The 27,771-nt window shown below is 57.0% G+C and overlaps 6 protein-coding genes across 6 annotated transcripts; 4 read left to right on the top strand and 2 right to left on the bottom strand.

Annotated features, from left to right (window-relative positions):
* Positions 1–69: 69 nt before the first annotated feature.
* Positions 70–1,622, bottom strand: THITE_2171067 (uncharacterized protein). The gene is made up of 3 exons (XM_003655854.1): positions 1,320–1,622; positions 610–1,256; positions 70–517 (listed from the first exon to the last, which is right to left on the bottom strand). Exons 1-3 carry the CDS (start codon positions 1,454–1,456, stop codon positions 390–392), a joined length of 912 nt encoding a protein of 303 aa, XP_003655902.1. The 5' UTR covers positions 1,457–1,622; the 3' UTR covers positions 70–389.
* A 1,257-nt stretch (positions 1,623–2,879) lies between these two features.
* Positions 2,880–7,978, top strand: THITE_2120172 (uncharacterized protein). The gene is made up of 2 exons (XM_003655853.1): positions 2,880–4,101; positions 4,157–7,978. Exons 1-2 carry the CDS (start codon positions 3,119–3,121, stop codon positions 7,530–7,532), a joined length of 4,359 nt encoding a protein of 1,452 aa, XP_003655901.1. The 5' UTR covers positions 2,880–3,118; the 3' UTR covers positions 7,533–7,978.
* Position 7,979: 1 nt separating this feature from the next.
* THITE_2120167 (uncharacterized protein) lies at positions 7,980–10,930 on the top strand. The gene is made up of 11 exons (XM_003655852.1): positions 7,980–8,150; positions 8,234–8,415; positions 8,504–8,586; positions 8,723–9,182; positions 9,325–9,484; positions 9,548–9,698; positions 9,754–9,819; positions 9,886–9,994; positions 10,065–10,083; positions 10,135–10,499; positions 10,571–10,930. The coding sequence occupies exons 1-10, from the start codon at positions 8,098–8,100 to the stop codon at positions 10,394–10,396; spliced, it is 1,545 nt and encodes a 514-aa protein (XP_003655900.1). The 5' UTR covers positions 7,980–8,097; the 3' UTR covers positions 10,397–10,499; positions 10,571–10,930.
* Positions 10,931–11,001: 71 nt separating this feature from the next.
* On the top strand, positions 11,002–14,013 carry THITE_2120154 (uncharacterized protein). Its single transcript, XM_003655851.1, has 6 exons — positions 11,002–11,487; positions 11,622–12,778; positions 12,838–12,945; positions 13,434–13,562; positions 13,627–13,785; positions 13,845–14,013. Exons 1-6 carry the CDS (start codon positions 11,393–11,395, stop codon positions 13,901–13,903), a joined length of 1,707 nt encoding a protein of 568 aa, XP_003655899.1. The 5' UTR covers positions 11,002–11,392; the 3' UTR covers positions 13,904–14,013.
* Positions 14,014–15,797: 1,784 nt separating this feature from the next.
* THITE_114193 (uncharacterized protein) lies at positions 15,798–17,083 on the bottom strand (the record flags this gene model as incomplete). The annotated part of the gene is made up of 5 exons (XM_003655850.1): positions 15,798–16,000; positions 16,062–16,230; positions 16,611–16,786; positions 16,841–16,935; positions 16,980–17,083. The coding sequence occupies 5 exons, from the start codon at positions 17,081–17,083 to the stop codon at positions 15,798–15,800; spliced, it is 747 nt and encodes a 248-aa protein (XP_003655898.1).
* An 8,614-nt stretch (positions 17,084–25,697) lies between these two features.
* Positions 25,698–27,429, top strand: THITE_2120147 (uncharacterized protein). Its single transcript, XM_003655849.1, has 5 exons — positions 25,698–26,002; positions 26,063–26,592; positions 26,688–26,868; positions 26,941–27,276; positions 27,344–27,429. The coding sequence occupies exons 1-5, from the start codon at positions 25,969–25,971 to the stop codon at positions 27,373–27,375; spliced, it is 1,113 nt and encodes a 370-aa protein (XP_003655897.1). The 5' UTR covers positions 25,698–25,968; the 3' UTR covers positions 27,376–27,429.
* Positions 27,430–27,771: the final 342 nt, after the last annotated feature.

Here is a 27,771-nt window from a genome sequence, read left to right as displayed (position 1 = left end):
GTGGCGGTCCGCGGCAGAGAAGAGTGTAGGAACGGTGGCATGTACAAAGCTCTTGACTCTGTAGGCGGGTCTTGTGTATTATCAATGCATTGCTGTAAATTATGAAAGATTCTGTTCTCTCCAGATGAGGAGCTCGCGGCCGCGGACCCACAGCTCTGTGGTAAACCATTCTGGCCGCACATGCTCCGGTGGTCAAACTGCTGATGTCTGACCGTCTAGAGCAGCAGAGATGTGGTAGAGTTAGGGACAAGCCAGAAAGAATACTGGTCATAATCCAGCTCCTGAAAGCGGCGCCCAAACACTCGTGATTTCCTCATCCCCCTCCCGTCCCCCCATCCTCCCTCCCCTATCCCCTATCAGCCCCATACCCGTGGCCACATGTCTTGCCGTTACCTCAGGGCAACAGTCGAAACGTCCCGAGCGACTTCGCACTTGATGAGCCCGTTCGGTCCCGACTGCGGCGCATACACCTCGGCATCCTTGCCCGTGTTCTTGGTACCCTTGTGCCAGCTCAGATCTAGGAGATAAGCAGTGGTGTTAGTTGACATGCCGTTCCACCGCATCCGGGCTTGGCTGGGGGTGAATATAGAAAAAAAAAAAAAAACACACCAATCTCAAAGTAGTGCTTGTTCGGCAGCGAGAAGGCCACCTTGTCGACCTCGGGCACGGCCTCGAGGATCTGCTCGCACATCTTGTACATGGTGTTCTGCACCGAGGCGCTCTCGTCGGTGGCGAAGGTCTTCATGACGATGCCGCGGGCGCTCTCCCACGCCTTGTCGAACCGCTCGACGCCGTCCTGCACGGCCGCCACGGTGGGGAAGCGTCTCCAGGTCCAGGCGCAGTCGACGTCGGTCGACAGGATGCGGTCCCACGTCTCGGCCAGGGTGGTGAACTCGTCGCGCACGAAGCCGTGGAAGGCCGAGCCGGTGCTTTTGAGCACCGGCAGGCCGGCGATGCTGCTCTCGAGCGTGATGCCCGTCCCGCGGGCCACCGTCGCCTCCACGTTGCGCGTCTCCTGGCCGTCCCGGAAGAAGCTGTGCGGGTGCGGCGCGCCGTCGACCGTCATGCGCGTCCACCGGTGCACGACCACGCGGATGTGCGCCGCGCTGATGTGCGGGTACCGGTCCAGGAAGTGCTGGCCCAGGTGGCTGGCGTAGAGCTCCGGCGGGTTGACCGGGTGCTCCTTGGCCTTGATGTAGATGGTGTTCTTGATGGAGTCCGTGGCCACGATGACGCTGTTGTCTGCCTTGGTGTAGCTGGGATGGGCGGTCAGCTTGGCCCGCGCGTGTCCTAGTCTGGCGCGCGGAGGCGCAACTCACGCAGTCTCGATCTCGCCCTCGAGTAGGCAGCAGACGGTCATCTCCGTGACGGACTGGACCCCCGTTTGCTCATCTCTATGGACCTTGAACACGCGGACATTGTCCTTGCCGTAACGGGCAGAAGCAAGAGCGGGCATTGCGGCGGTATTTGCTTGGAACGCACAACTTGGTTCGCTCAGGGGTAAGAGGCAGAGAGGCAGAGAGGCGGGCCAGGCGCTTGTTCGACCCGGAAGCCTTTATAATGGTTGCGAAGAGGCGGCAAGGAGCAGCTACCTAACTATTGGAAGACAGCAAAGGAAGGATCGTACGGGCAACAACAAAGCAGGGCTTATCATATGGAGGCACAAGGGATCAATTATAAGTAGTCGCATCTCCGGCACCCAACCAATGGTGCTACCTACCCCCGAACCCGTGCCAGGCGGCTTTGTCGTCAGTTGCGCGGCGTCCCGCCCCGGGGAGCAGCCAACAGGCCGGGAACAGCAGAGGTGGAGCGCCGGAACCCGCCGACCGCCTTGTCCCTGGACCCCGCCTTCCCACGCCATCCGGGTGGTCGCGGGATCGGCCGTGGTTGGCGACAGCTGGACATTCCTGGGCGCGTGGCTTGCCAGTTACCAACTTGAGTCCCGGTTATGACAAAGATTTCCTAGAGACAACCTTGAAGCAGAGCAGTTTAATAGTTGGTCCTAGCCAGCCAGCCGCAAGGCAGCTCGTGACGTCGGTGCTGGGTCCAAGCCCACGCTGCAGCTTGGAATCGGAGGGTGCCGGGCGGGCCCGAGTTGTGGGACTGCCCTGCTACACAAACTCCGCCTGCGCACCATCATGGCATCTCAAAGAATCGTACGACACAGATAACGACATACTGCCTACCTTACTTAAATAGTAGTAAGGTCTGTGACGGACTCCTTTGACAACCGGCATATTGTGGAGCATATACCGTTGATCGCTTCGGTGAGTAAGTCCCACACAACAAGGTGTCGGCATCGATCCGGACGCAAACGGATCCAGGCAGCGCAGCTGAAGAAGCCGGTTTACTGCCTCCTTAGACGCCGAAGGACCAATTGAGCTAACCTGTATCTCAAACGAGAAAAAAGATGATGTAGATGGGTAAAGCAAGTAGTGGTGATGACTTGAGGCCATCAGACTCCGGTCGCTTCATTCAAGCACTCCTATGCAACATGAGGGACCTTCGAGTTTCACTGCTTAGAAGCGTCGCCCGGTCATTTGCGCCAAACATGTGCCTGCGGAGGGCTATTCTGTACGAGTCTGATGGGTCCTTTCCCTGATGAGTGGAAACGTTGAAATACCTCAGGACTTACCTTAGGTATTGAGAGTTGATACTCGGACTTTGAATTCAGTAATTTGCACTCCGTACCAAGAGCAAGGCGGAAAATACACACAGCCTGACACTCAGACAGTGCCAGAACTGCAAGATCAAAGGCTCTTGACAAGTGGGCCCGGGCGGGGTTGGGCAACCACCTGGCGTTGGTAAGTTACCGTCCGGGGGTCCAGAGCGCCAGGTAAAACGGTGCGGGCTCTGTTGCCACAGCGGTGGAGCTGCTCCCCACACCCAGCACACGGCAACACTTGCCAACTCGGCTGCCGGCAAGAGAGTGAGCGCGCGCATCGACCGCCGCCTGCGCATTGTGCGATGAAGGCGGCCAATCTGCAGCACCATTGGAGAACCTGAAATACTAAATGCACCAAGCAGAGGGTCGGCCGGCCAGTGGAATGCGAATCCCGCGCGGGCAGACTGCGTCGAGAGCGTCGAGCGTGGACGGCAAATGGCCGGGCCATCCACCATGCTGGGCTCCTCGGCAACGCCCACCCAGAAGTCCTATGTCTCGCAGACACAGCAACAGCAGCAACAGCAGCAGCAGCAACAACAACAACAACAACAACAACAACAACAACCGCAGCTGGCGGGTGCTGCGAGCTCTCGGCCGAGCTTCGAACGCGATGCCCTGCAGCCTCCAGCCCCCAATGGCGGCCGCAATCTCTCGGCCTCCGCCGTGAATTTTGCCTCGCGCGGCCCGTCGCTGAACCCGTCTCCCATGCCCGGCAGCTTCAGCTCCGAGCTCCGCAGCCAGATGAACGTCTCCCGCGCAGGCTCGCGACTCGACTTGTTCCCTTCGCTCGAGAAGCTGGACGAGGACGATGGCCCGACCCAGGAAAAGACGCTCGCGTACTTGCGCGAGGCCCTCAGCCGCGAGATGAAGATCAAGGAGGGCAGCGAGAACATGTTGGAAGCGCTGAACTCTAAGAAAGCGAAGCAAACCAAGGAGCAGCGGCAGAGAGTCGAGGCAGAGCTCAACTCCTCCAACCTGCGCATCAAGGAGCTGCGCCAGAAGCTCGCCGACGCCCAGCGCGCCAAGGCTGTCCCGACGACGCCGACCAGGACGAGGACGGACGGTCTGTTCCCGGGCGCCAATGGCTTGCGCTCCCCGCCCAGCGCCTCGAGGAGCGGTGTCGGATCCGATGTCGACGAACCCACCGAGTCGCCCACCTTCGCCCTCACCGAGATCCTGCAGGCTTTGGAGGTCGCGGGGATGACGCCGGACTACTACGTGTCCAGGGCAAACAGCCTTGTCGACCTCTTCAAGCGGCATCCGACGCTCAAGTACGACCTTGTGTGGTCCGTCTTCGGCCTCCGAATGCAAGCTTTGCTGCTGAGCGACAGCCGCGAGGTGGTTGCCGCCGGGTACAGGATGATACGATATGCCATTTCGGACATCAACTCGCTGAGAAACATCCGGGCGCTCAAGACTGATTACCTGGTGACGTGGTACGTTCCTTCTCGAATTTGCCGCAGGGCCTCGCCGTTGCTAAACCGCGAGCAGGTCTCTGGTCAAAGACCGCAAATCAGACGTCGAACGTGAGCAGGCCCTCAAGCTCGTGCGTGCCTTCCTTGACGTTAAGGACGGCGTCCGCGAGATCTCGAGAGCCGTCGTTCGCTCGATCGCTGCGGCCGCCGAGGAGCCTGAGGACAGACTCCGGCCCATCTGCCTCGAGACGCTCGCCGAAATCTTAGTCCGCGACCCGCAGCTGCTGATCGCCTCGGGGGGCATGTCTGCGTTGCACGAAGCGCTGGCGGATGGTTCGTACAAGGCGTCCGAGAGTTTGACAGGTGCCTTTCTCTATCTCCTCGACGCTCCCCATCGACGCAAATACTTGCGGCCTGGGAGCGAGCTCGAAGTTCTTTTTACCGCCTTCACCGACGAGCTGGCGTCCAACGAGCGGTTTCTGAAACAGAGCGCCAAGTCCGTAGCGTCGGCTCTCAAGACGTGGTCGGGTCTCATGTGCTTGTCCATGTACAACTTCCGTGCCATCAAATCCATGATCACGAGCATGGTTGTCCAGACGGGGCCCATCCAAGAGACCATTCTTGATCTCATCTTCTCGCTCCTGCGCATCAAGCCCCCAGCGTGGGCAACCTCGTTCCTGGCCGGCCGTCGACTCACCACCTACGGCCGTGTGGCGAACCTCAAGTCGACTACGACCAAGGCCTCTCACAGCGAGTTCGAAGAAGACGTAGGAGAGCAGAACTTTCTGGAGCATTACACCGCTCTTCTTCTCGCCGTCTTCATCAAGTCCGGTGTCGTTCAGGCCCTTCTTAAGCTCAGCCGGGACAACAAGAACCCGACGCTCAAGCGGAAATCGACTCTCCTGATAGGAGAGATATTGAAACTGTCAAGTCGACTGCTCCCACCCTCCTGGAGCAGCGAGTTGCAGTTGCTTCCCGAGTTGTTCGTCTCGGCGGCCAGGCTCCAAGACGAGAGTCACTTTTCGGCCACCGGGGTCGTTTACCAGATAAGCAGCGTCAGCAAGACGCTGTACAGGTCATCTCCCTCGGCTTACCTCCCTTCTGCGCACCACCACATGGAGCTTGGTGCGCTCGACGAGCATCCCAAAAGCAACGCTTCCATGAACTTCGATGACGGCACTTTTCGGCAGCTCCTGCTCGATTCAAATGTGCTAAACAGCTCCAACTACACAAAGTGGAATTGGGACGTCATTCTCAGACTCATCGAAGGACCGCTTACCAGCGGCAAGAGGCTGGAAGAAGCCATCAAGGCATCCAAGTTCATAAAACGGATCATGAGCTTCTACCGCCCGTTCAAGTTCAAGTTCTCCGAGATCAAGAGCTCACGAACTTCCCAGAAGTACGTCCGGACCGGGTGTGCCCTCATGCATGCCCTGCTTCAGAGCCCCGAGGGCGTCAGGTATCTTTCCGACAACAAAATGCTGCGGCAGATCGCCGAATGCTTGGCCCAGTGCGATCCCACGAGCGGCTTGACGGCCCAGGACCCCATGTTCTCCAAGGACCGGCTCGCCGACACACTGTGCGGCGGGTATTTCCCAATGCTTGGCATCCTGAGTGGGGATGCCAAAGGCATGCAGATGTTGGACCGCTGGCGCATATTCAACATGATATACCGCATCCTTGACCTCAAGCAGCGGCCAGACCTCATCAAGCTTATGCTCGCCAACTTTGACTACTCTCTCCAGGGGCATCCCCGGGTGTTGTTGTCGAAAGCTCTGACCGCCGGGACGAAGGACATCCGGATATATGCGACAAATACGCTAAGGAAGTATGTGACTCACCCGCAGCTGGCGCCTCAAGGCCAGGGGGCGACCGATTCAAAGTGGGCGATCCAGCTTCTCGTGACGCAACTGTACGATCCCGAGGTCGAGGTGTGCGCGACTGCGGTCAAGATACTCGAGAAGGCCTGCAACACAAAGAACCACCTCGAGTACATCGTCGAATGCCGGCCAGCGCTCGATCATCTGGGCGAGATAGGAGCTCCCCTGCTCTTGCGCTTCCTCTCGACGTCGATCGGCTACCACTATCTAGATGGGCTGGACTACATCAGCAACGAGATGGACGACTGGTTTCTGGGCCGGAATGACTCGTACGTCAGCGTCATCGAGGCGAGCCTCGCGCGCGCATTTCTCGACCACCCCCAGGACGACCACACAAACCGGCTCAGCGTGTTTGATGACGAGGAGGAAATAGAGGCCGACAGCCATGTCCCGCCACACTTCTACCGCGAACTCACTCGGACGCAGGAGGGATGCAAACTCCTCAGCGAAAAGGGCCACTTTGACGAGTTTGTGGCGACGATCCGCGAGCATGGCATGCAGTCGGACGACCCCGAGATGATCGTCAAGGTCAAGGGGTGTCTCTGGGCGGTGGGCAACGTCGGCTCGATGGAACTTGGCGCTCCGTTCCTCGAGTCGTGTGACGTGGTCGAACAGATTGTCAACATTGCCCAGAACCACGAGATCATGAGCCTGCGCGGGACCGCCTTCTTCGTGTTGGGCCTCATCTCGCGCTCAATCCACGGCCTCGAGATCCTCTCGGAGAACGGCTGGGACGCAAATACAAACATCCTGGGTCACTCCCTCGGCCTGTGCATCCCCACCGACCTCTCCCAGCTTTTCTCCCTCCAGCCGTGGCAGCATACGCCCGTGACCAGCATCGAGCTCCCCGACAGCCAAAAGACGGAAACCGCCAAGGTCCCCGCGGTGCCGTCCCGGCCGCGCTCCGAATCGCTCATCAAAGCGCTGCAAGAGGCCGAGCAAGAGGCGGCCGGCTCGGACGGACAGCCCGCGGCGTCCGAGCTGCTCCCGCCGCCCGTCGAGCTCGACCCGGACCCGACCAACCAGCGCATCCTCGAGCTGGTCATCGACATGTCCAACATGGTGCTGTACCGGCGGGCGCGCAACGAGCTGATGCAGATCAAGACGCAGAAGCGGGCGGCCGGGTTCACGCAGCCGCACCTGTTCCGCAAGGTCATGTCCCTGCTCGAGTGCCACCACTACCGACTGGCGGACCGGAACATGATTGTCGGCCTGTTCGATAAGAGCGTGCTGAGGGCGGTGGTGTACGGGGAGGACGAGAGCGAGGGTGGCGAGGGCAGCGAGGAGGACAGTGAGGAGGAGGAAGGGGAGGAAGAGGAGGAGGAGGAGGGAAACGGCGGCGGAGGTGGCCGGCAGAGCGATAGCGACGACGAGCAGGAGGCGGAGCACGAAGAAGAGGACGATGACGACGACAATGACCAGGAGGACGAGGAGGAAGAAGGGCGTGATGACGAGGATGAGGACGAGGATGGGGAAAGCTCCGGTGATGACCAGCGCACGGAGCGGCAGCGGAGCGTGAGTGACCCGGCAGATCTCAAGGGGCGGGGCGTCAGCACAGCGTTCGGTCGGTAGCTGGGTGACGGCGTCATGTGTTCATTTTCCTCTTTTTTTTCTTTTATTTGGTGTCAGGATATCCATGAAGATATGTGCAAGCATGAATAGCGGACTCGAGACACGAGTCGGCGTCGGCTGTATTTCAAGAAGATGCAAAAGGGTTCGTGATGGCCCCAGGGGAGCGAGGTGGTCATGGTTATGTCGGATTTGCATATATCGGGAGTGGAGGGCCCGGTCTGTCGGATGAGGAGGTTTGGGAAAGGGGCCGGCGTTTAGGCATCCGACCTGTGTGATTGGGCGTCTCTCCCATCGGTCTTGTGTACACTATCTGGTGATGAAGATTTCTGTCGTGATGACGGGTGGAATCTGCAAATGGACTTCAATGAACTCGCCGAGGCTCCAATCCTGCTTGTCCCACCGCGGTCTCTGTGACCCCACTATTATTCCCCGCTCTTTGTCGAATGGGCAATTCAGAGCCAGCTATGTGAGAGGCATTGCAGTTACACTCTCCGCATTCCCTCGTGTCGACGCGAACTGTGACCCTCCCTAGAACATCTCGTTCTAGACTACCTAGCTGCCCAGCATGGCTCCGGGAAGAGTACTGGTGATTGCTGGCTCGGACAGTTCGGGCGGAGCGTATGTCTTTCTCCCCACTTTGCGGTGCACACAGGCTGGGGGAGGGCGGTTGATGACTGACTTACACGATGATGCTCTTACAGAGGCCTAGAGGCCGATCAGAAGGTCATCGCCGCCCACGGCTGCTACGCCATGACGGCCACGACAGCCCTCACGGCGCAGAACACCAAGGGGGTCTACGGCATCCACCTCGTGCCGCCCGAGTTTCTCAGGAAGCAGATCGACGCCGTCATTGAAGATGTCGGCGTGGATGTTGTTAAGACGGGTGAGTGAGTCCTTTGCATACCGCGAGGGGTTCGTGGTAGCGCTTTTCACTTCAGTTGCTCATTCATTCCCCGAACCAACCTGCTCAGGCATGCTCGCCTCCGCGGAATCAATCGAAACCATCGCCGACGCCCTCGAGCGGCACAAAGTCTCGACCGTCGTCATCGACCCGGTATGGCCCCTTTCCGTCTCTCCCACTCCTTGGAAGCCATCATCACCCCCCCCCCCCCCCCCTCCTCCTCCCCTTTTTCCCGCGCCAACCAAATCCACCATCACTCACATTTCATCCACCCCCACCCCCAATCCAGGTCATGATAGCCACGACCGGCGCGCAGCTCCTCCCGCCGGAGGCGGTCCACATCCTGCGCACGCGCCTGCTCCCGCTGGCGACCATCGCGACGCCCAACGTGCCCGAGGCGGTGCGCCTGCTCGGCGACGATGACGCCGCGCGCGGCGGCGGCAGCGGCGGCGGCGGCGTGCAGACGGTGGACGAGCTCGAGGCGCTCGCGCGCGCGATCCGCGCCCGCCTCGGCCCGCGGTGGGTGCTCGTCAAGGGCGGCCACTGTCCGTTCCGTCGGGACGGCCGGGCGGCGAGGACGGAGGCGGAGAGGGAGCTCGTCGTGGACGTGCTGGTTGGTGGGGAGCGGGCGGCGGGCGGCGGCGGCGGCGGCGAGCAGGAGGAGGAGGAGGAGGAGCTGGTGGTCGTCAGGCTGGAGACGGCGTATTGCGCTTCGAGGAACACGCATGGCACCGGGTGTTCTCTGGCTTGTGAGTTTGTTTTTTTCGATCCCCCCCCTCTTTTCCCAGCCGTGCTTTCTCGGTTTTATGTGTTATTGCCTGGTGATGGTGAACATGACCGATCATCTCGGCGATATTTGGAGATGGTTGTTGACTGGTTGGCCTGCGGCAGCGGCTATTGCGTCGAACTTGGCAAAGGGAATGGACATGCCGGCGGCCGTGAGGGCTGGGTGCAGATACGTCCAGGCGGGCATCAGAAGTGCGCCGGGGCTGGGCGGCGGCAATGGACCGCTGAATCACTTCCACTCCGTTTATACTCTGCCCTTTTCACCGTATGAGGAGCATTTTCTTTTGTATCGGTTTGCCGCTGGACGCCTTCGGCTGATCTGTCTTAGGGGTCACTTCATCGACTACCTCCTGGAACGCCCCGACGTCGCCCCGGTCTGGGACAGGTTCGTCAACCATCCGTTTGTGCTAGCTATGGGAGACGGCACGCTGCCAATCGAGTCATTTAAGGGGTATCTAGTTCAAGATTATCTCTACCTCGTATGTCGTCGCCCCTTCTCCCTCTTCGAAACGGGCCACGGTTAACACTGGGCAGATACACTTCGCTCGGGCAAACGCACTCGCTTCTTACAAGGCCACCACCGCGAAGGATATCGCCGCAGTAGGTCCCCCATACTCGGCAGCTCGCTGGTCTGTAGAATAGCTGGACTGAGCTGGCATGTCGCAGTCCGCCGCCATTGTTACACACATTTTCCGAGAGATGGAACTACACATCGGCTACTGCGGAGGCTTTGGCATCTCCAGGGAAGAGATGGAAAATACGGAAGAACATGAAGGCAAGTCGCGCCCCCCTCTCATGCGCCCCTCAGAAGCTCAACGTGGAGAGGATGCTGACAACTGTACCAGCATGCACGGCTTACACGAGGTATGCGGGCTCCGGAACTCTCCAACCACTTCCCTGCTGACATGATGGCAGATACGTGATCGACATCGGCCAGTCCCAAGACTGGCTGGGGCTCCAGGTGGCCATGGCACCGTGCCTGCTCGGATATGGCGCCATCGCCAAGCAGCTGCATGCCGACCCGCGGTCCAAGAGAGATGGCAACCTCTACTGGACGTGGATCGAGAACTACGTGGCCGACGACTATGTCGCAGCGGTTAAGGCCGGCTCGGGTGAGTGGAAGAGCAACAAGAAGCAGGAAAAACCCCAGCCAGCCGCGGGAAGGACACGTTACTGACGCCGGCATTTGAACATTTGAAGAGCTGCTCGAGAGACATGCAGTGCTGCAGAGCCCGTCGCGGATAGAAGAACTGGTCAAAGTCTTCATCCACGCTACGAAGGTCAGTTGCTTGGTCGGGGCGGCTTGGGCTTGCTGTTGAACGGTGCTGACCGCTCCACGTGCGTTTTGCAGATGGAAATCGCGTTCTGGGAGATGTACAGCTCAAGTTGACGGGTCCCGAGGTCCTGCGCAATCAAGTCAGAGGGACGGTGCACGTGTTCGTGGAGCGAGGAAAACTCAGAAGGATCGGGAATTATCGGAAAATGAATCGGCATGACGATTGTTTGCATTCGGTTCGTGGAAAGAACGGCCACGGAATATTATAGTTCGAGGTGAAGCCATATGTACGTTCAAGTGCTCACCTGCAAGGAAGCTGCGGGTTGAAGTGTGAGCCTCAGGAAAGGTCGAAGAGGTGTAATGCCTCAGGCAACAAGGTTTTTACCCACCCTGCAATCCCTTGCGAGCTCTCGCTCGTGCTGGCCAACCAAGCCACAAGCCAACAGGGAGGCGGCCTGCAAAATATTTTCTTGACCCAGGCAGACAGACCGCCTAACAAATTCAGGGCCTGAAATTTCTTGGGGGGCGACTCTTGCCTGACCTCTTCCTCTGTTGGTCTTCAAAAAAGAAACTTTTGCCTCGCCGAAAAGTTTCACTCATCCTTCGTCTTTCCTATTCCCTCTGTCAAGAGCCTCTCCATCGCGAGGTGCATCTCCGCTCATTTGTTTCGAGCGCGGCATTCGGCTCTAGACTCTGCTTTACCGGGTCGACTTTTTCTTCCTCAAGGCCCATCCGCCATAATCCTACGCGCCTCTCTTCGACTTCCAACCTAGCCGAAATCTCAGCGCATCAATCGCTGCAGTCTCGGACGTCTTCAACCGCGAAAATCTACCTTTTCATCGTCACCGGCATCTCTGCGGCGTTCAACCTGTTCCGGCTTTCCCGCTAATCGCTACCATGTCTTCCTACGGTGGCGGCTACAGCTCCCGCGGCGGCGGCGGATACTCGGGCGGTTATGATCGCAATGGTGGAGGCTACTCCGGCGGTTACTCGTATGTTTTGACAACCAAAAATGGCTTCATCCCCCTCTCTCATCCCGTCTTTGCTTGTTTCCGCCAGCGTTCGCTTCATGCGTTCGCTACGTGCGACTTTTTGGTCAACAACTGCTAATGCATTTTCATGACAGTGGCTCAAATGGCTATTCCGGCGGTGGCAGCGGTTACGGTGGCGGCGGCTATGGCGGAAGCAGTGGCGGCTACGGCGGTGGTGGATATGGCGGTGGATACGGCGGCGGCTACGGCGGTGGCTACGGAGGCGGCGGCGACCGCATGTCGAACCTGGGTGCCGGCCTGCAGAAGCAGACTTGGGATATGGACTCGCTTTCCAAGTTTGAGAAGTCGTTCTACCAGGAGCATCCGAACGTCAGCAACCGCTCGCAGGCCGAGGTCGACAAGTTCCGTCGCGATCATGCCATCACCGTCTCTGGCCGCGATGTTCCGAAGCCCGTCGAGACCTTTGACGAAGCCGGCTTCCCCCGTTATGTCATGGACGAGGTGAAGGCCCAGGGCTTTCCCGCACCGACTGCCATTCAGTCTCAAGGCTGGCCCATGGCCCTCTCTGGCCGCGACGTCGTCGGTATTGCTGAGACCGGCTCCGGCAAGACCCTGACATACTGCCTTCCTGCCATCGTCCACATCAACGCTCAACCGCTCCTCGCACCCGGCGACGGCCCGATCGTGCTGGTCCTGGCGCCCACCCGTGAGCTCGCCGTTCAGATCCAACAGGAAATGACCAAGTTCGGAAAGTCGTCTCGCATCCGCAACACTTGCGTCTACGGCGGTGTTCCCAAAGGCCCCCAGATCCGGGATCTCCAGCGCGGCGTCGAAGTGTGCATTGCCACCCCCGGGCGTCTGATTGATATGCTCGAGTCCGGCAAGACGAACCTCCGTCGCGTCACTTACTTGGTCCTCGACGAGGCTGATCGGATGCTGGACATGGGTTTCGAGCCCCAAATTCGCAAGATTATCGAGCAGATCCGGCCCGATCGTCAGACTCTCATGTGGTCTGCCACTTGGCCCAAGGAGGTCCGCAACCTGGCGGCGGACTTCCTGACCGATTTCATCCAGGTCAACATTGGTTCCATGGACTTGGCTGCCAACCACCGTATCACCCAGATCGTCGAGGTGGTGTCGGAGAGCGAAAAGCGTGATAGGATGATTAAGCATCTCGAGAAAATCATGGACGGCCGAGACACCCAGAACAAGGTCCTCATCTTCACGGGCACCAAGCGTGTTGCTGACGACATCACCCGATTCCTCCGCCAAGATGGCTGGCCGGCGCTCTGTAAGTTGTCTTTTCTTCTTTTGAAGCGCACGTACCGCGTAGCTAACATGGTCAACCAGCGATCCACGGCGACAAGCAACAGAACGAGCGTGACTGGGTCCTCGACCAGTTCAAGACGGGCAAGAGCCCTATCATGGTTGCCACTGACGTCGCGTCCCGTGGCATTGGTATGTCTCCGAAACCCGCACCTCCCCCTCCCCCTTCTAGGCAACTTTCCAGCATCGTAGTGTGCTGTGCTTTACTCTTGTGTCTAGGGGCTCTCTTGATTGCGCGAACTTGCCTGACCTCGTGTCTACGCGGTCCTCCTGTGTGGAGTCTTGGATTCGTGACGTAGCAGAGACTTTTTTGTCCATGCTACGCCGTAATTCTTCTCTTGTACCGTTTCTTTTACCGTGGTACAAGCGTGGAGTAGGCATCTCTTGACCTTGATCAAGCTTGTCTCCAAGATTCCCCGAGGCCCGAGGACCTGGATGGAGCTTTGGAACTCCGACCGGCATCTTCACCGCAACGGACAGCCCACCTGCCAAGGAGAGAAGTACAGCCATTAACGGAGCACGAAACATACTTAGCTATCCGTGCCACCCGCCATACGTTTCATGCTGGAACGTCTGCTTGCACCCAAGCTGCTCGCTGTCGCTAACCAATTTCCTTCAAGATGTGCGCAACATTACTCATGTGCTCAACTATGACTACCCCAACAACTCGGAGGATTACATCCACCGTATTGGCAGAACTGGCCGTGCCGGCGCCAAGGGCACAGCCATCACCTTCTTCACCACTGACAGTACGTTATCAAGTCCTTCCACTCCACATTGGCCCCTCTCGACGGTTGGCTGACAGTTCCCTAGATGCCAAGCAGGCTCGTGACCTCGTGAGTGTCCTCCAGGAGGCCAAGCAGCACATTGATCCTCGCCTTGCCGAGATGGCTCGGTACAGTGGTGGGGGTGGCAGCAGCCGATACGGCGGATACCGTGGCCGCGGCGGTGGTGGATACCGTGGCGGTAAGTGTGTAACTCTCAGCTCTGATGACGCCGCAGAAACCTATGCTGACACGTTGCCATGACAGGCCGTTCGGCAGGCGTTAATGGCGCGAACGCTATGCCCATTGGCAACCGTCGGTGGTAAAGGACACAACGAACGGTGGATGAGACACGGCATGCTCAAAAGGCGCAGCCCGCGAGCGTCGATTCCCACCCAAATCATACCGCCGCTTGGTTTTCTTCTCGACCAGTGGCATGTCACAATTCGGACATTACGGCGTTTGCGTAGAGGGTTTCGGTTTAGAGGTCGGTTCGTGGCCTAGTAGCCACTGGTTACTTGATTTCATGTCCTTACTCGGTTTGGGATGTTTGCGGATTCATTCTCCCCCGCACCAGGTCCATCTTGGACGGAAGGCTACTTGCCTTTGAGACTGGGTGATTACAGACACTGCATCCCATACCTCACGGTCGACCTGTCCGGGTCAAGCATCCACTCGTTGGTCGCCCAACCCTTTCAGATGGTTACCTTCTCTGGGTTAATGACTGGCGTGGACGTGACACGAGGCCGACTTGACGTGGCTCCTGTCCTCTAGTCTACTTTTTATTCCTTTTTCAGCTTGCCCTCGATGCTTTCTCATGGTTCTGGTTCTCGAGCGTCGCTCTATCTATCGCGCATTGCGAACCCAAATAAGGCGGCGAGCGACGCTGGGCATCTTAGTTTACCCGATTCATCTGACTGGTGGCGACGAAAGGAAGGCCGGTTCTAGTTATGTACTTAGCTGTCGAGGGAAAAGGCGATAACTCTCGTATCCGTAGAGTTCACTCTGGCTCCGGTTGCAGACTGTTCCTTGGCTTGTCAAGTGCTCGAAGTGATGGTTTTATTCACTGGTGTGCTGACGGTTCTTGCTTGAACTACTACTCCTGTAGCAAGTCAGGGACCTCTACTGCGTCATGGTACCTGGTCTTCAAAGACGCCACGCCCACTCCCAGCCGCTGCTATGGGACATGTCGAACTCTGACGCTCCCCATCCCTGAGCTACCTAGTACTGTATACAGAGATGATGGCTACGCGTAGCAGTGAGACCATGCTTAAACTTCCCCTGTAGTACCTCTACTGCGTCATGGTCCCTAATCTTAGTCTGACACTCCCCTTTCCCCAAGCTACCCAGTACACAAAATAATGACAGCGCGTGGCAGTGTGCCCGAAACTCGTGGGTGGTGATGTCAAGGAGAGTCCCTTGTGGGTGAGAAATCACGGCGATTCTCGGGAAGGGGGGCCGCCCGTTCCCGGTTAACCGTTTGTTTTGCGTCGTCCTGTTCCCCTTCTTTCGGACCGGCATTGCACATGGAAAGCAAGCGATGTTTTGCTAACGTACCGTGGAGATTGGCTGGCTGGCTAATTGTCTCCCCCTTCCTCATCTCAACCGCCTCCCTTATCCCGCCAGGGTAGAACCCGGCAAGCTCGCCCCCTCTCTCTCCTCTCACCGTCGTCGGCTCGATCGCGGAAACACGTTTCTTCTGGTAAGATGGGGACCTGGTAGCCACTGGTAGGTAGGTGGAGCCTGCGGAAAGGGAGGGTGGAGGGAAGGAAGCATTACAAGGACGGAGAGGACTCCGTTATCGGCCGCATTCCAAAAGCTCGATCCCTCGGCGGGTTCCGCTGCCCATCTGCGGCGGCGGAGTGAAAAGAGGAGAGGAGGTGCACAGTATCCGTGTGTTCATTTTTTTGCTGTTCTGTCGGTCCGCTGACGGGGTAGCTGGTCGGGAGGATCAGGGACAGGGTAAGTTTGAGAGCAGACGGGGTTGTGGTATCCACTTAGCTCAGTAGTTGCTCTTCATTGGGTCCTGGTGGTGAGGAGAAGGGAAGAGAGGGGAGGGGGGCTGGAGGGGTGCTAATGAAGGTGTGGGGGGCAGGCATGCGACAGTCTCCGTTCATTACTGTGGGAGAACATACAGACGGGAGAGTACTCTCGAGGGAAGAGTCGGCGGGTTTGCTCTGCGGACAAATGTTGGGCGCTGTTGATAGCTACATGTCTGCTCTATGTCGCTGAGAGGACCACGGGGATGTAATACGTGTTATCGGCGAGGTCGTCTCCTACGGACTTTGGCATGCTGAAGGGAGGCTGGCCATACACAGTAGTTACCCGCGGCACCAGACTTCTTGAGAAGATGGGACGGGTCTGGGCTGCAGAGCCCGAAACACTCTGGTCCTGGGGATTCCCCTCTCCGGCGCGGTACAGGGCTTGGGGAAGCCGGCAAGTGGAACGAAGGGGTGCTGCTGTTCGGCATGCGGTAGAACTGACTGATGGCCCACAGGTGCCTCTGATGGCAAAAACATCCAAGCGTTGTCTCTTGGATGATCTGCTCGTTGATCAACTGGGTAAAGGGTCTAGTGTACCACAGTACCAAGCAGCCGGGTGATCCAGTTATCTGGAGCCTGGGAGGGTCTGCCAGCCGGGTGGCTCGGACGAACTGGTTTTTGGTGTTAACGTTAACTTAGTTAGCGGTAACCATCACCCGCTGACTCGGGAAGCTGGGCGTCCGCCCATGCTTCGCCGGAGCTTCTTTGCCTCGAGGGGCACCTTTGGCTGCCTCCACAGTAGTCCCCGCTCGCTTCGCTAAGATGATCACTGCCTTCAAGGAAGCAGCCGCCTATCGGCCAGAAGCTTCCTGATATTTACCGTGACCGATTCAGTGACTGGCGTCTGCACGACAAAGGGGGTTGGCTCAGTTGGGCAACGATGTCGCTGAAGTCCCGCTCGGGCTCTCCTATCCAGAAGGGCAGGGGCCCTCGTCGGCGGCGTCTACTGCCGTCCTATTGTCCTCCTTCCTCCCTTTCTTGCTCTCCTAACCTGCTGGCCGCTTCGAAATTGCCACGGCCTGGCGAGAACGAACGTCTCCGCTACTGTTATCAATGCCTTCAGGGCGCCCCTGTGAGGTTCCCAGGAACCCGGGAACTTCTCGAGTCGTCTCGGCTCGAACCATTGGCGCTGTGGATCTTTCAAGTTACCCGGAATCGCCACCGCCGCTAGTTAGTGCGCAAGTGAGCTGCGGGGGATGAAGACCGCCACTCGGGCATTACCACATGGATACCCTTTCCTTCCTGCGTCCCACAACGCAGTCGTGCTGATGGTTCCCTCTCGGCAGTAGCTCCGGACGACGAAGACGACTCGAAGTCTAAATAAAACGGTAACGGAGTACGGATACACTTGTACACTAACAGTTCACGGTACAGACATGTGCTCCAGCTGAGGAAGGGAAAAAATGGGAGGAGAAGAAGAAAAGGAGAAGAACAAGGGAAGAATAGTGCAGTGGCCTCACCCATCTTCGCTCCTCCCAGTCCCGGGCGGCCCGTTGTGCGTAACGCACCATGCGGTGGCATGAGAACCGCGGACCTGGTAAGCCGGGGCTCGGGAAAAACTGGCAGCGATGTCGAGACGTCGGTAGGGGGGGGGAACATGCAAGACGCAACACCGCAGGAAAGCATTGAACCCGACTCGCGCGACTTCCAGCGCCCCTATCCCCGTCGTCTCTGCCACTGTGCCTGACAAGCAGCCAACGATTTGCAGCGAAGCAGGGCGCAAGGATGCATTTGTGGCGGCAGGAAGTGAGTTTTCTCCACTCAGCTGAGGTGCCTCTCTTCCGGCCCCCAGTCCCGGTTGAGCGCGGTCGGTGTGGAGGCAGCAAGTTCTGCATTCTCTCACCGAGAGTGTGTCGTCTTGGGCCCTGAGGGGTGTAACTAACTAACTTCTACGTATTGTTAGGACGCAGTGGGAGTGTTGGACATCACTTTGTGCTGCATAAGAAGTTGGCGGAAAGGGGACAACGAACGAGTCCATGACATTGCGTGTAGAAGAACGGCGAGCATACACAGTAAGTACTTAACGTTAACTATACACTACTCCGTAGTTGAGACGACAACGGGGAATGGTTGCATCGCGTCGACACTAAGATCTCGCGCTACCACAAGCACACACGTGCTGCGAAGCAGCCTAGTGTAGTTCGCATGATGGCTTGCCAAAGCACTTAATTAAAGTTAGTGTGCGACAAACTTGTGATGCAGTACGGAATATTCTTGGCGGTGGCTGCCAGAATGCGTGAACACGCTGGTTCTTGGAGCAAGCTCGCCGCCGGCAAACGCCGTCCGAGGCTTCGGCTTGTTCCCGCATCCACCGTACGGTGTATGCCGGAAGACGGAAGACTTGTCCCGTCCCGGACGCCACGAGGAAAAGGGGTGAAAATAACATCAACTACCGTGTAGTTAGTATATTGCAAGGGCGGAGGTTTTCTGTGACTATGTCCTCTTGAGGCTTGATTATTGTCATGAACCATGACAGACCTGCCGGCACTTTTGTTCCCGGTCGATGATGGGGTGGGAATCGCGCATCACCAAGCTGTGGGTTCTGCCAGCTTGCCGTCTTACGATGGCCCGAGTATCGCAGTACGGATTAATCCGTTCACTTCTTGATGATCTGCGCAATGATGGCTGCTTCGAGTTACGTACCTTGTGCGGTGTCTCAGGGATCAAGAAGATGGTTGCCTTCAGCCGCTGGAATGGCTGTTGTTCGGCCGGCTCCGTGATCCGTTCTTCTTTTTTAAAGGCAGCGCAGCGTGGTGGACGTTAAAGAGGTCCCGCCAAGACTAATTTCGGCCAATTGTCGGCAATGTTTTTACAACGTTTTTACGCAACCCCGATCGCCAAGGCGTTTGCACTATCGCCAAGGCGTTTAAGCGGTTAGTTCGCTAGGAGTACGGGGGGCGGCACAAGCCCCCCGCTAGTTAGGATTTAGGTTAAGGTTAGGATACGGATTATAGTTAGAGTATAGGTTATCCTTATTTTCTTTTTTTTTCCGATTTGGTTGAGGTATCGTAAAGTTGTTGTTGTTGCAAGTCTTTGCGATTTTTTGCATTGTTGATATTCGAAGTTGTGGCGGCCCCGCTCACCCTTGGCGATTTGTAATTACTTGTACGCGGCAGTCTCCGAAATTAGTCTTGGCGGGACCTCTTTAACGACGACCCGCAGCGTGAACAGGGGTTGACTGGCAGCTACTGTGGACATAACTTACCCAAAACCGACCAAGCTAGCGAGGGAGGTGGACCCTTTGGTGGCCGACAGGCCCGCGGTGCATTTTCTTCGCTGTCCAATCGTGCCTCGTGCGGCGCTTGGGCCCCAGTGGGTCGTCGTTAAAGAGGTCCCGCCAAGACTAATTTTGGAACCTACCACTTACAAGTATTTACAAATCGCCAAGGCCACGACGACTTCGAGCAACATCAACAACGAAGAATCGCAAAGACTCTAGCAACAACTTCGCGAAACCTCAACCAAATCGAAAGAAAAGAAAACGAAGTTAACCCGCACTTTAACCTTAACCCGTACCCTAACCTTAACCCGAATTCTAACTAGCGGGGGCTAGCACCGCCCCTGTACCCCTGGCGAACTAACCCCTTGGCGATAGAGTAAACGCCTTGGCGATCGGGGTTATGTAAAAACGTTGTAAAAACATAGCCGACAATTGGCCGAAATTAGTCTTGGCGGGACCTCTTTAACGTCTACCCCCCAGTGCTTGCGAGGTCTTGGATTACAAGGATGCTCGTTTTTTGTTGTGTGTGACGGTGCTAAGCTTCCGCCCACATTCCTTGGTTGGCCTGGTCCACGACCGCAAGAGACAGGGATCCCAGAGCCGATCCCTTGTGCTGGATCAGAGTGGGGCCGTGTCCCAAAAGGGCGCGTCTCGCGTCAGTGCGTCGCGAAGGTCCCCAGAGATAGCGCCGACAGCATGACCGACCACGGTGCAGAATACACGTGGTAGTGTATAGTTACATTCGAATACGCAGCAAGACAATGTGTCCCGCATGGTGGCATCTCCGGCCGAGAATGCCGAGGGTTGTCGAATGTGGAAGTTGCGCCGCGAGTGACCAAGTCGAGGCGTGCTCATCAGGAGGATGATTCTTATCCTTCGTGCTCTTAGCTACTCATCACGTGCATTTCCGCAGCTGCATCTGAGAGTCGCACCGCCGAGTTTGATTTACCAGGCGGCCCGGAGAAACCCTCACCGTTTCTGCGCGTTGTGGAATACCGAGACCAAAGAAACCAAATAATCCGTACACTCAATGTAATCACGCGGGTAATTTATATACCATACGCATACGCAGGATGGACAAGACGGTTTGAAGTCAGATACCTTACCTGGTGGTGTATTCGGGTTCTCGGCGCCGGCTTTACCTCTTTGGGCTAGCCGTGGCCCTTATTCTGTGGAAACTGGATGTATTTTACACTGTACACTACAGAAATACACCTGTGTATGTGCTTATGAAATACAGGGTCGAATTTGGTGAGGACTCTGCATTGTGAAGCAACCCTGCGGGGTAATTGGCCAGAACCCGTAACGTTACCGCTGCAAGTTTACGGTGCAGCACCATCCGCCCCCGACTCCCATTCAGCTCTCAAGAGAACCCCGCTGCTTGCCTGCCATGGGACGGCGCACGCATCGGTCTGCTCACCGCTTGTCCGAGCTTGAAGTTGCACAGCCGCGGCCAGAAGACGAAGCGCACCCTCAACGGGATCGCTGCCGCGCTGCACCACAAGGGGTACACGAGTGTCGTGAACATACCGAAGGTTGATTCACTGTGGAAAGGGGGAGGGCCTGCCGCCGAGCTGGGCAAATGATTTGTGTCGCATTTGCAAGCAGGATTGCGAAATTGGTGGCTTTTTGAGCAGGGTGGTCTCCGCATTCGAAGGAACCGATGAATTTCGGACGATGCTCCGTTTCCAGCACAGTTGGTACGCACAGCATGAGATGCAGGCTGGGCGCTCACAAGAGGAGAGGACAGCAGAGAAGCTCGGCTCAACAGCAACATGGCTGCTTTTGACGGTCCAAGAATATCCTCCGTCCACATTCTCATGCTGTGTACCTTCCTCCAATGTAAGCAGCTCCTATCCAGATGAGAGCGTCTGTTAGCTCACGGATAGCGATCTGTCCGGGCCCTACTATGGCAAGCTCCCGCTTCCGCACAACAAGCATTCTCCAATACTGCGATGTGTTACGGAAGAAGTTAAACCGGTGGAGTGCTCCGTCCTCACGGGGAGCCGGTGGTGACACGAAAGGAGGGGAATGTCCCAATCTTTCCAGTGCCTGAGCCACGTGAGCCTGGCCGCTACACTGTGTACCCTACACTACCTTAATTAGGCTGTTCAACACGTGGCGGGCACACTGCAACGTTGATCGGTTTTCCAGTCCCCGGGGGCCGATGGCCTTACGCAGCAGTGTCGTGGATGCATTGCTGTAGGGCGGATTACTGTGGCACAAACCCAACCATTAGCAGCAGGCGCTGTCTCCGCGCGGGAGGCCAACTTGTGCTCGAATGGTACCTACCTTAGACAACCAAGGGAAGTGCGGACATCAAGTACGAATAGCGACAGCCCGAAAAAGGGGTGTCTCTGGAAATGTATAGATCAGGAGTATGCTTTCTAATGCATGGCAGCTGATATCCATACTACACTACCGTCAACCTATCCACGGATTTGAATGGCCCGAAAATGATACCTGGTAGTGACGAAAAAAATGCACTGGCCTTATCGTTGCGGCGGTAACTTGCACCATCCACCACGCAGCCCAGCCTAAAATAGCGCCGCACTGTGCCCCTCTTCAGACATGGCTCGCGAGTTTAGTGTATCCAGACATTCGGGACTTGAAGAATCTCCCAGATGTATCCCGTACATGGCCGTCTCCTGTGTCATATTCTCGTACAAGTAATCTGTGCAGAATAACAACTGTGTAACTAAGACCTCTTGTGTAGCACCATACTGTTCGGAATAGAGAGGAGGATATGAGAAGAACGACCTCGCCTCAGCAGGTTCTTTTTGTCTGTTTCTGCATACCTGTACCTCCCTAGGTAACCGTCCCATCGCGATACTCCAGCACCTGCGATCGCTTCTTCTGTTCGTCCACGGCCTTGAGCCAGGGTGCCAGGTGGCGCCACCGCTCTCCTCCAGCTTGTCTCAGACCTGTCAGGTTACTTTAGTGTAGAGCGGCAGAACCTTGTAGACCGACCAGCGCGGAACCAGACCGTGCCAATTGGAAGGGAACGCTTCCGCAGAAACGAATGCTTGAGCCGGCTGCCCACCGCTCGCACACAGTAAACAATTGGCCGCCGCCTCTCTCGCTTCAGATCCACTCCTGAAAGTTTGCAAAACAAGGAAATTAAGGCATCACCGGTATATGACTGCGCACTGCAGCCTTCAAGCGGGAGGTCTCGTCGTAGAGAACGGGCAGAAGAAGTGGCTCCCAGATGGAGGACCTAAGAACACAATAGGTGGTCAGCAGGTAACGTTGATACGCCGAAGGAGGCAGGTTCATCAAAACCCGCGTTCCAAGCGGCGGCTCCAGTTTGGTCCAACGCCCCAGACTCGCGGATCCAAGCCCAAGCTCTCAAGCGCCAACGCCATTTTTAGTCTCGCCGCATCGCGCAGTCCTAAACTTTAATTCGACCGTACCTGTTCCCTTCCAGAGAGCTCATGCTCATGGCCATCTGCGACCTGTCGCTCTTTGCGTCTCTGCATTAGTATATATACGGGGACGGCAGCCGGTGTGGTGACTGATCTGGGATAATACGAAACGCCTTCCCTCCCCCTTGAGTTGGTCCGGTTCTGGCTGAGGCGTGACTGGGGCAGACGTTAAAGAGGTCCCGCCAAGACTAATTTCGGCCAATTGTCGGCAATGTTTTTACAACGTTTTTACGTAACCCCGATCGCCAAGGCGTTTACACTATCGCTAAGCGGTTAGTTCGCTAGGGGTATAGAGGCGGCGCTAACCCCCCGTTGGTTAGGGTTTAGGTTAAGGTTAGAATACGGATTAAGGCTATAATACGGGTTAACTTCGTTTTCTTTTTTTTCGATTTGGTTGAGGTTTTGCGAAGTTGTTGCTACGAGTCTTTACGATTCTTCGTTGTTGATGTTGCTCAAAGTCGTCGCGGCCCCGCTTACCCCATAGCGATTGTAAATACTTGTAAGCGGCAGTCTCCGAAATTAGTCTTGGCGGGACCTCTTTAACGACGACCGTGACTGGACGGCTTCGACGACGTCCCCCCTCCCCCGGGGATTGCTCGTTGCGTGGCATCCACAGCGTCCCCGACTTCCCCGGGTCTCGTCATCACCGTGAGAGCCAGGCCTGCCTGGCTCGCAGATCCGAAATTACCCACCGGGCGAGAAATTACCATATGGAAACCAGGATTAATCGCTGAGCCAACCAGGGTGCCGGAGCCAGTGAACGCCCCCACCTCCATCTCCGCTCAGCTGGCATCCTTGGCTTCTTCCTCGCCCGCATCTTTGCATCTCTGTGTTCCCTGCATGCAGATGGACTACACTAGTGTACAACACATAATTACTAACGAATGTTAGTTAGCGGACCAGCCGCACCAAGCGAGCGCGCAGATCATTGTACCGTGCCCAAGCAGTGCATGGCGTCCCACTCATCTGCACAGTAATCATGGCTGGGATTCCGGGTCGAGAGGAGAAAGGCTCTCTCAGTGAAGTGCGCCTCAACAACTCCGTTGCACAACGGACAGCAGCGACAGCCGCCACTCGATTCACAGTAACCAGCTGCTGTTGAAGTAGGTGTCAGGATGCCTTGAACCCCAATGTTTCTTGCTCGTTAGAACGTCCTGTAATAGGACAGACGAATCTTCCATACGCACTCACCTTGCCGATTGCCAGCTGAGTGTGAGACAGTCCACTTGTCGGCTTCTCCCATCATTCTTGTGCATCGGTCCAGGGGGGGCCTGCTCCCAACCAGTCCGACTCCATCCCCGACTCCACAGACGACTTCGTTCCGGCCCAATGGGTTTGTGCATATCAGCGAGTCACCTTCGCTGTCCTTCGCCACACCAGATTTCCGAGCATTTCACTTGCGCCACCATTCTGGACTTTTTGTCCTTGAAGGGCGGGATGCAAGTTGTCAGTCTCAGAATAAAGGGGTAGGTACCAAGGAGTTCTACTTGTACCTTTGGGACGTACTACAAGGACTGCGATATGACAGTTTTGTCCCCGAAACTCAAGGTTGCTCGAGAGAGCGCGCCACAGTTGCTGAGGCGCTTGGCCATGTGAGCCACTTCCATGCCGGAGACCTGCTCGGTCCATCTGGAAGGAACGCAAGCATTAGAAGCAGGTAAAATACCATACACAGGATATACTGCGTACAATGAACCGAGGGTGCCTTGCTACCTAATGTAGTAGGTACCCGATGCACTGCGGATACCAATGGAAAAGTCCTCACACGAGTCATAGCACAGTGATTGCAACCGTGCGGGGAGCTTGGCAAAGGGGACAGGAACTTGCAGCTCATTCAGCGCCAGATGCATGCAGGGGTAATCCTTGCATTGCGCAATGGTCAGCAAGCCTCTTGAATCTAGCCTCTTTCGGTAGCCTAGCAGAACCCAAGAGATAATACCGAGGTAACTCCTGAAAGAAATGGAAGATACAGCGTAGGAGGAATGGACTGATGTGGCACGGAGGAGTCAAGAGAATGAATCTAATACAAGAGGTAGGGATAGGTTGAGGAACATAAGACTACCAAGATCTCGCAGTGAATTTCGGCTCACGGATTCAATATGTGGGGTTCTCCTGGGTGTTGATGGATGGGTGCGTTATATTCCGTATTGATACGTTCGTAACTAACCCTCGATGGACTCCGCACGTCGACGACCGCCAGCCAGCTGGGAAAGATTGGCTATGAGATTGCCAAAACACGTTAGTTAGACGCAAGCTACTACTGTGTGATTGGGTTCGGACCGTGTATGTGCGGCACAATGCTGCCGTAATATTGATCAGCCACGTTGCGCGATATGGGAACGTTACTGGTACTATTACAGCTCGTGCCATGTGGTTCAGGATTGGTGGGCTGATCATGACCTGACGGGCAGGTTCTCCCAGGCATTGTGTAAGGTAAAATATGAAAGAAAAGTGAACAGAATCTCAGATATGTGCCTCGAGAATCGGCGAGCACTCCAGCAGCTAGGCAAAATTGACAGAATCGCAGCCAATGCACGAGATGTAAACATAGTAGAGATACTAGCTGCCGGACCAACCCGTCCCTTAGCCACCGTCGCCAATATGAAATAGTGAGGAATCGTCAGTGTTGAGAATCGTGCAAGGCACAGACTTTGGCCTTGTCAATTTCATCGATCAACTGTCTTTGCAGAGCAGCATTTGCTCCACTTCGAGAACCAGCCCCTCTTTGCGAAAGCCAGCAGGGGAAAGCGCAGCAGTGGGCACCATGGTGCTGGGCCGAGAAGGGGTCAGAAGGACCCCGCGGGCGGTTCTGTGCTTGCAGAGACCTGAGCCCCAGAGTTCAGGTTCGACCCCGTTCCCAATCTCCCTCCACCCCCCACCCCCATTATAAAGCCACACTCGTACCCGGATTACACTCGATTTTTCCCTCGGCCAACCCGTTCACGCGGCCGCTCCTGCCAGCTTCGCAAGCATCGCGACGGCGCATTCCAGGACACGGGTCGCGGACTCCAATACTACCGACGGTTCACCAACCCACTTTGCGCCTCAATTTACTACTTCCCCGGCTTTCGGGAACACTAGTCCACCTCGCTGCGGCTCTGGTGCTTGACAGTTCCCTTAGCGTGGCCCGTCGCGCGCTAAAACGATTTGGCGGATCTTAGCAACATCCCTACTGTGAAGGCCCGCCCATTCTGATTCGGCTTCGCGACTCGACTAATTCAATCGGCCACCCCCCCTCCAACGACCTTGGCTCACAACCTTGCGATCCGCCTGCCGAGCTCTGCACTTTGAAAAGAGGAGCGACCCAGAGGCCCGGATCGCCTTTTTTATCGCTTCCGCCTCCCCGGAGATCCTTCGTACCGGCATCCCGGAATCGGTTGACGGGTGCGATTGCTTCGCGACTCCGCATCCATTTCGCCCGTCGCCATATTTCACACCAACATCACCCTTGCATTTTGGCTGCGCACCGAGGTGCACTGTTGGCTTCGCGTTGAGTGCTGCTTCGGTCTGACGTTCCGAGCCGGCTTCATCCCCACCGAGGACCGGCGCACAGCTCAGATCTGGATCGTTTCATCTCACCGCCGGTGTAATCGCAAGTGGGCATCCTTGCGGCTTCTGACTGTCTGTCCGCTGGCAGCAGAGGTTCCGACTGCGTGCGCACGATCGGCCAGCCTCCTCCCATCGGATATCCCATCAACCCGACCATGGATCGCGGCGCGCCAGAGTACTCGCAGTCAGGTTTGCCTTCGCCCCATCCCAGCGTCGTCGGCGACAACCAGTCTAAAGCGTCATCTGTAGATCCTGCGTCTGTTGCGCCGTACGCAGGCCAGCAGGACGCGCGGTCCACTGCCTACTCCAACTCGGCCACCCCGACATCAGAATACAGCGTCTACCCGCCGACATCACGGTCCGGCACCTTCCCGGAAATGCAGCGTCAATACCCACCTGTCACCAACGCCAACGGCGGCGGCAGTGCAGGTATGCCGCAAACACCAACAAGTCCGTCAATGCCACTGCAAGATGGGCGCAGCCATCAGAGTCCCCGGCAGCAGCAAGCCAAGTCTGACAGCTACATCCCTATAGATCCGTCCATAGCAGCTGCGAGCCCGACCTACACTACCCATGGCCAGTATTCACCCTACGCTGCGCCGCCCCAAGACATGGCAGCCCACGGGTACCACCAGCATCCTGGCACTCCGGGTTTGTACGCCCAGCCTCGCCCGGACTGGGGGGGCTACGGCCAGCAGGCTGCTGGGCACATCACGCCAACTCATCACGTTTTCCATCAGGCCCCGGCTACTGCTGTCCCCCAGGGCCGCCAGAATCAGGTGCGTTGATCGCGGCGACGCGCACTCACCCCCCCCCCCCCCCCCAAAACCCTTTCCTTGCCACGGAGCGCCTTTGCTAACAGAGACCTCCACAGGTCTACAGTTTCGTGCCAATCCCTGGCGCGCAGCAGCACAAGAGGCCCAGGCGACGCTACGAGGAGATTGAGCGCATGTACAGGTGCGGCTGGCAGGGTTGCGAGAAGGCCTATGGTACCCTGAACCATCTGAATGCCCACGTTACGATGCAAGGCCACGGGCCGAAGCGGGTTCCGGAAGGTAGGCGCAAATTGAGATCTTGGTACTTTGGAGGTTCGGAAATCTGGGCTAACACGCCTTGTCCCTATCCAGAATTCAAAGAGGTCCGCCGACTTTGGAAGGCTCGGAAGAAGGAAGCGGAGGCGCGTGAGAAGGCCGCTGAAGAGGAGCGCCAACGTCAGGCCGCTGCTGCCGCCGCCGCCGCTGCTCAGAACGGTGGTGCAGAGCAGCAGGCTCCGGCGGACCCTGCGCAGCCGCCGACAACGTACGCGACCACGGGTGCCGTCCAGCTGCCTCCGATCGGGTTTCAGCCTCGGTACCCCGGCCAGTCCACCGGCGGCATTCAGCAACAGGTGCCCGAGTATAGCTACCCCAACTACTCGCCGACATCGCCGTACGGCCAGTCAAACCAGCAGATGTACAACCAGCGTGAGTAGGCGCACTTCCCTTTTAGCAAGGTGCATGCGAGTGTGCTGACCTGTTAACCGCTGCATAGCCAATGGTGGCCAAGGCGGTGGCAGCCACTAGGGGTGCAGGTTGCGCCATAACACTGTTGCATGTCCCGCCCGCGTACGGGGACTCGACCTTTGGCGGATCTCCGGGGGCGTGATGCTGCGCATGGCAGGCTGCTATTCGTCAGCTGCCATCTGTCCATAACCTCGGCCGACATGCATTGGGCGGCCTTTTGTCCGCAGTTCGGCTTTTTCTGGCTTTATGAAGCAAGACTCCGGCTCGACAACAAGGGGCTAATCGAGACGATGACGTCCTTTTTTTTTTTTTTCGCAGCAACACCTTCACGTCTGTCTTTCTTTGTTCATCCTTTCTTCTCCCTCTCACTACCATAGGCTTCCTCATCATCTCCCATCCACCAAGTTCTTTTCTTGTCAAAATTTGCATGGTTTCGGCATGGGAAGGCTTGCATCT

Source organism: Thermothielavioides terrestris, chromosome 4 (genome assembly GCF_000226115.1).
Source record: "Thermothielavioides terrestris NRRL 8126 chromosome 4, complete sequence".
Taxonomy (NCBI): domain Eukaryota; kingdom Fungi; phylum Ascomycota; class Sordariomycetes; order Sordariales; family Chaetomiaceae; genus Thermothielavioides; species Thermothielavioides terrestris.
The sequence above is the reverse complement of the archived record's forward strand: the minus strand, read 5'-3'. Positions and strand labels throughout refer to the sequence as shown.

Excerpts from the sequence above, each read along its gene's own strand:
- THITE_2120147 (XM_003655849.1), top strand. The coding sequence starts at position 25,969 with ATGGATCGCGGCGCGCCAGAGTACTCGCAGTCAG. Across the intron at positions 26,593-26,687 it reads CCCAGGGCCGCCAGAATCAG|GTCTACAGTTTCGTGCCAAT; the intron begins GTGCGTTGATCG and ends AGACCTCCACAG. Across the intron at positions 27,277-27,343 it reads CCAGCAGATGTACAACCAGC|CCAATGGTGGCCAAGGCGGT; the intron begins GTGAGTAGGCGC and ends ACCGCTGCATAG.
- THITE_2171067 (XM_003655854.1), bottom strand. The coding sequence starts at position 1,456 with ATGCCCGCTCTTGCTTCTGCCCGTTACGGCAAGGACAATGTCCGCGTG. Across the intron at positions 1,257-1,319 it reads GAGGGCGAGATCGAGACTGC|CTACACCAAGGCAGACAACA; the intron begins GTGAGTTGCGCC and ends CGCCCATCCCAG. Across the intron at positions 518-609 it reads CAAGCACTACTTTGAGATTG|ATCTGAGCTGGCACAAGGGT; the intron begins GTGTGTTTTTTT and ends CTTATCTCCTAG.
- THITE_2120172 (XM_003655853.1), top strand. The coding sequence starts at position 3,119 with ATGCTGGGCTCCTCGGCAACGCCCACCCAGAAGTCCTATGTCTCGCAG. Across the intron at positions 4,102-4,156 it reads ACTGATTACCTGGTGACGTG|GTCTCTGGTCAAAGACCGCA; the intron begins GTACGTTCCTTC and ends AACCGCGAGCAG.
- THITE_2120167 (XM_003655852.1), top strand. The coding sequence starts at position 8,098 with ATGGCTCCGGGAAGAGTACTGGTGATTGCTGGCTCGGACAGTTCGGGC. Across the intron at positions 9,485-9,547 it reads TATACTCTGCCCTTTTCACC|GGGTCACTTCATCGACTACC; the intron begins GTATGAGGAGCA and ends GATCTGTCTTAG. Across the intron at positions 9,699-9,753 it reads TTCAAGATTATCTCTACCTC|ATACACTTCGCTCGGGCAAA; the intron begins GTATGTCGTCGC and ends AACACTGGGCAG.
- THITE_2120154 (XM_003655851.1), top strand. The coding sequence starts at position 11,393 with ATGTCTTCCTACGGTGGCGGCTACAGCTCCCGCGGCGGCGGCGGATAC. Across the intron at positions 12,946-13,433 it reads CGTCGCGTCCCGTGGCATTG|ATGTGCGCAACATTACTCAT; the intron begins GTATGTCTCCGA and ends ATTTCCTTCAAG. Across the intron at positions 13,786-13,844 it reads TGGATACCGTGGCGGTAAGT|GCCGTTCGGCAGGCGTTAAT; the intron begins GTGTAACTCTCA and ends TTGCCATGACAG.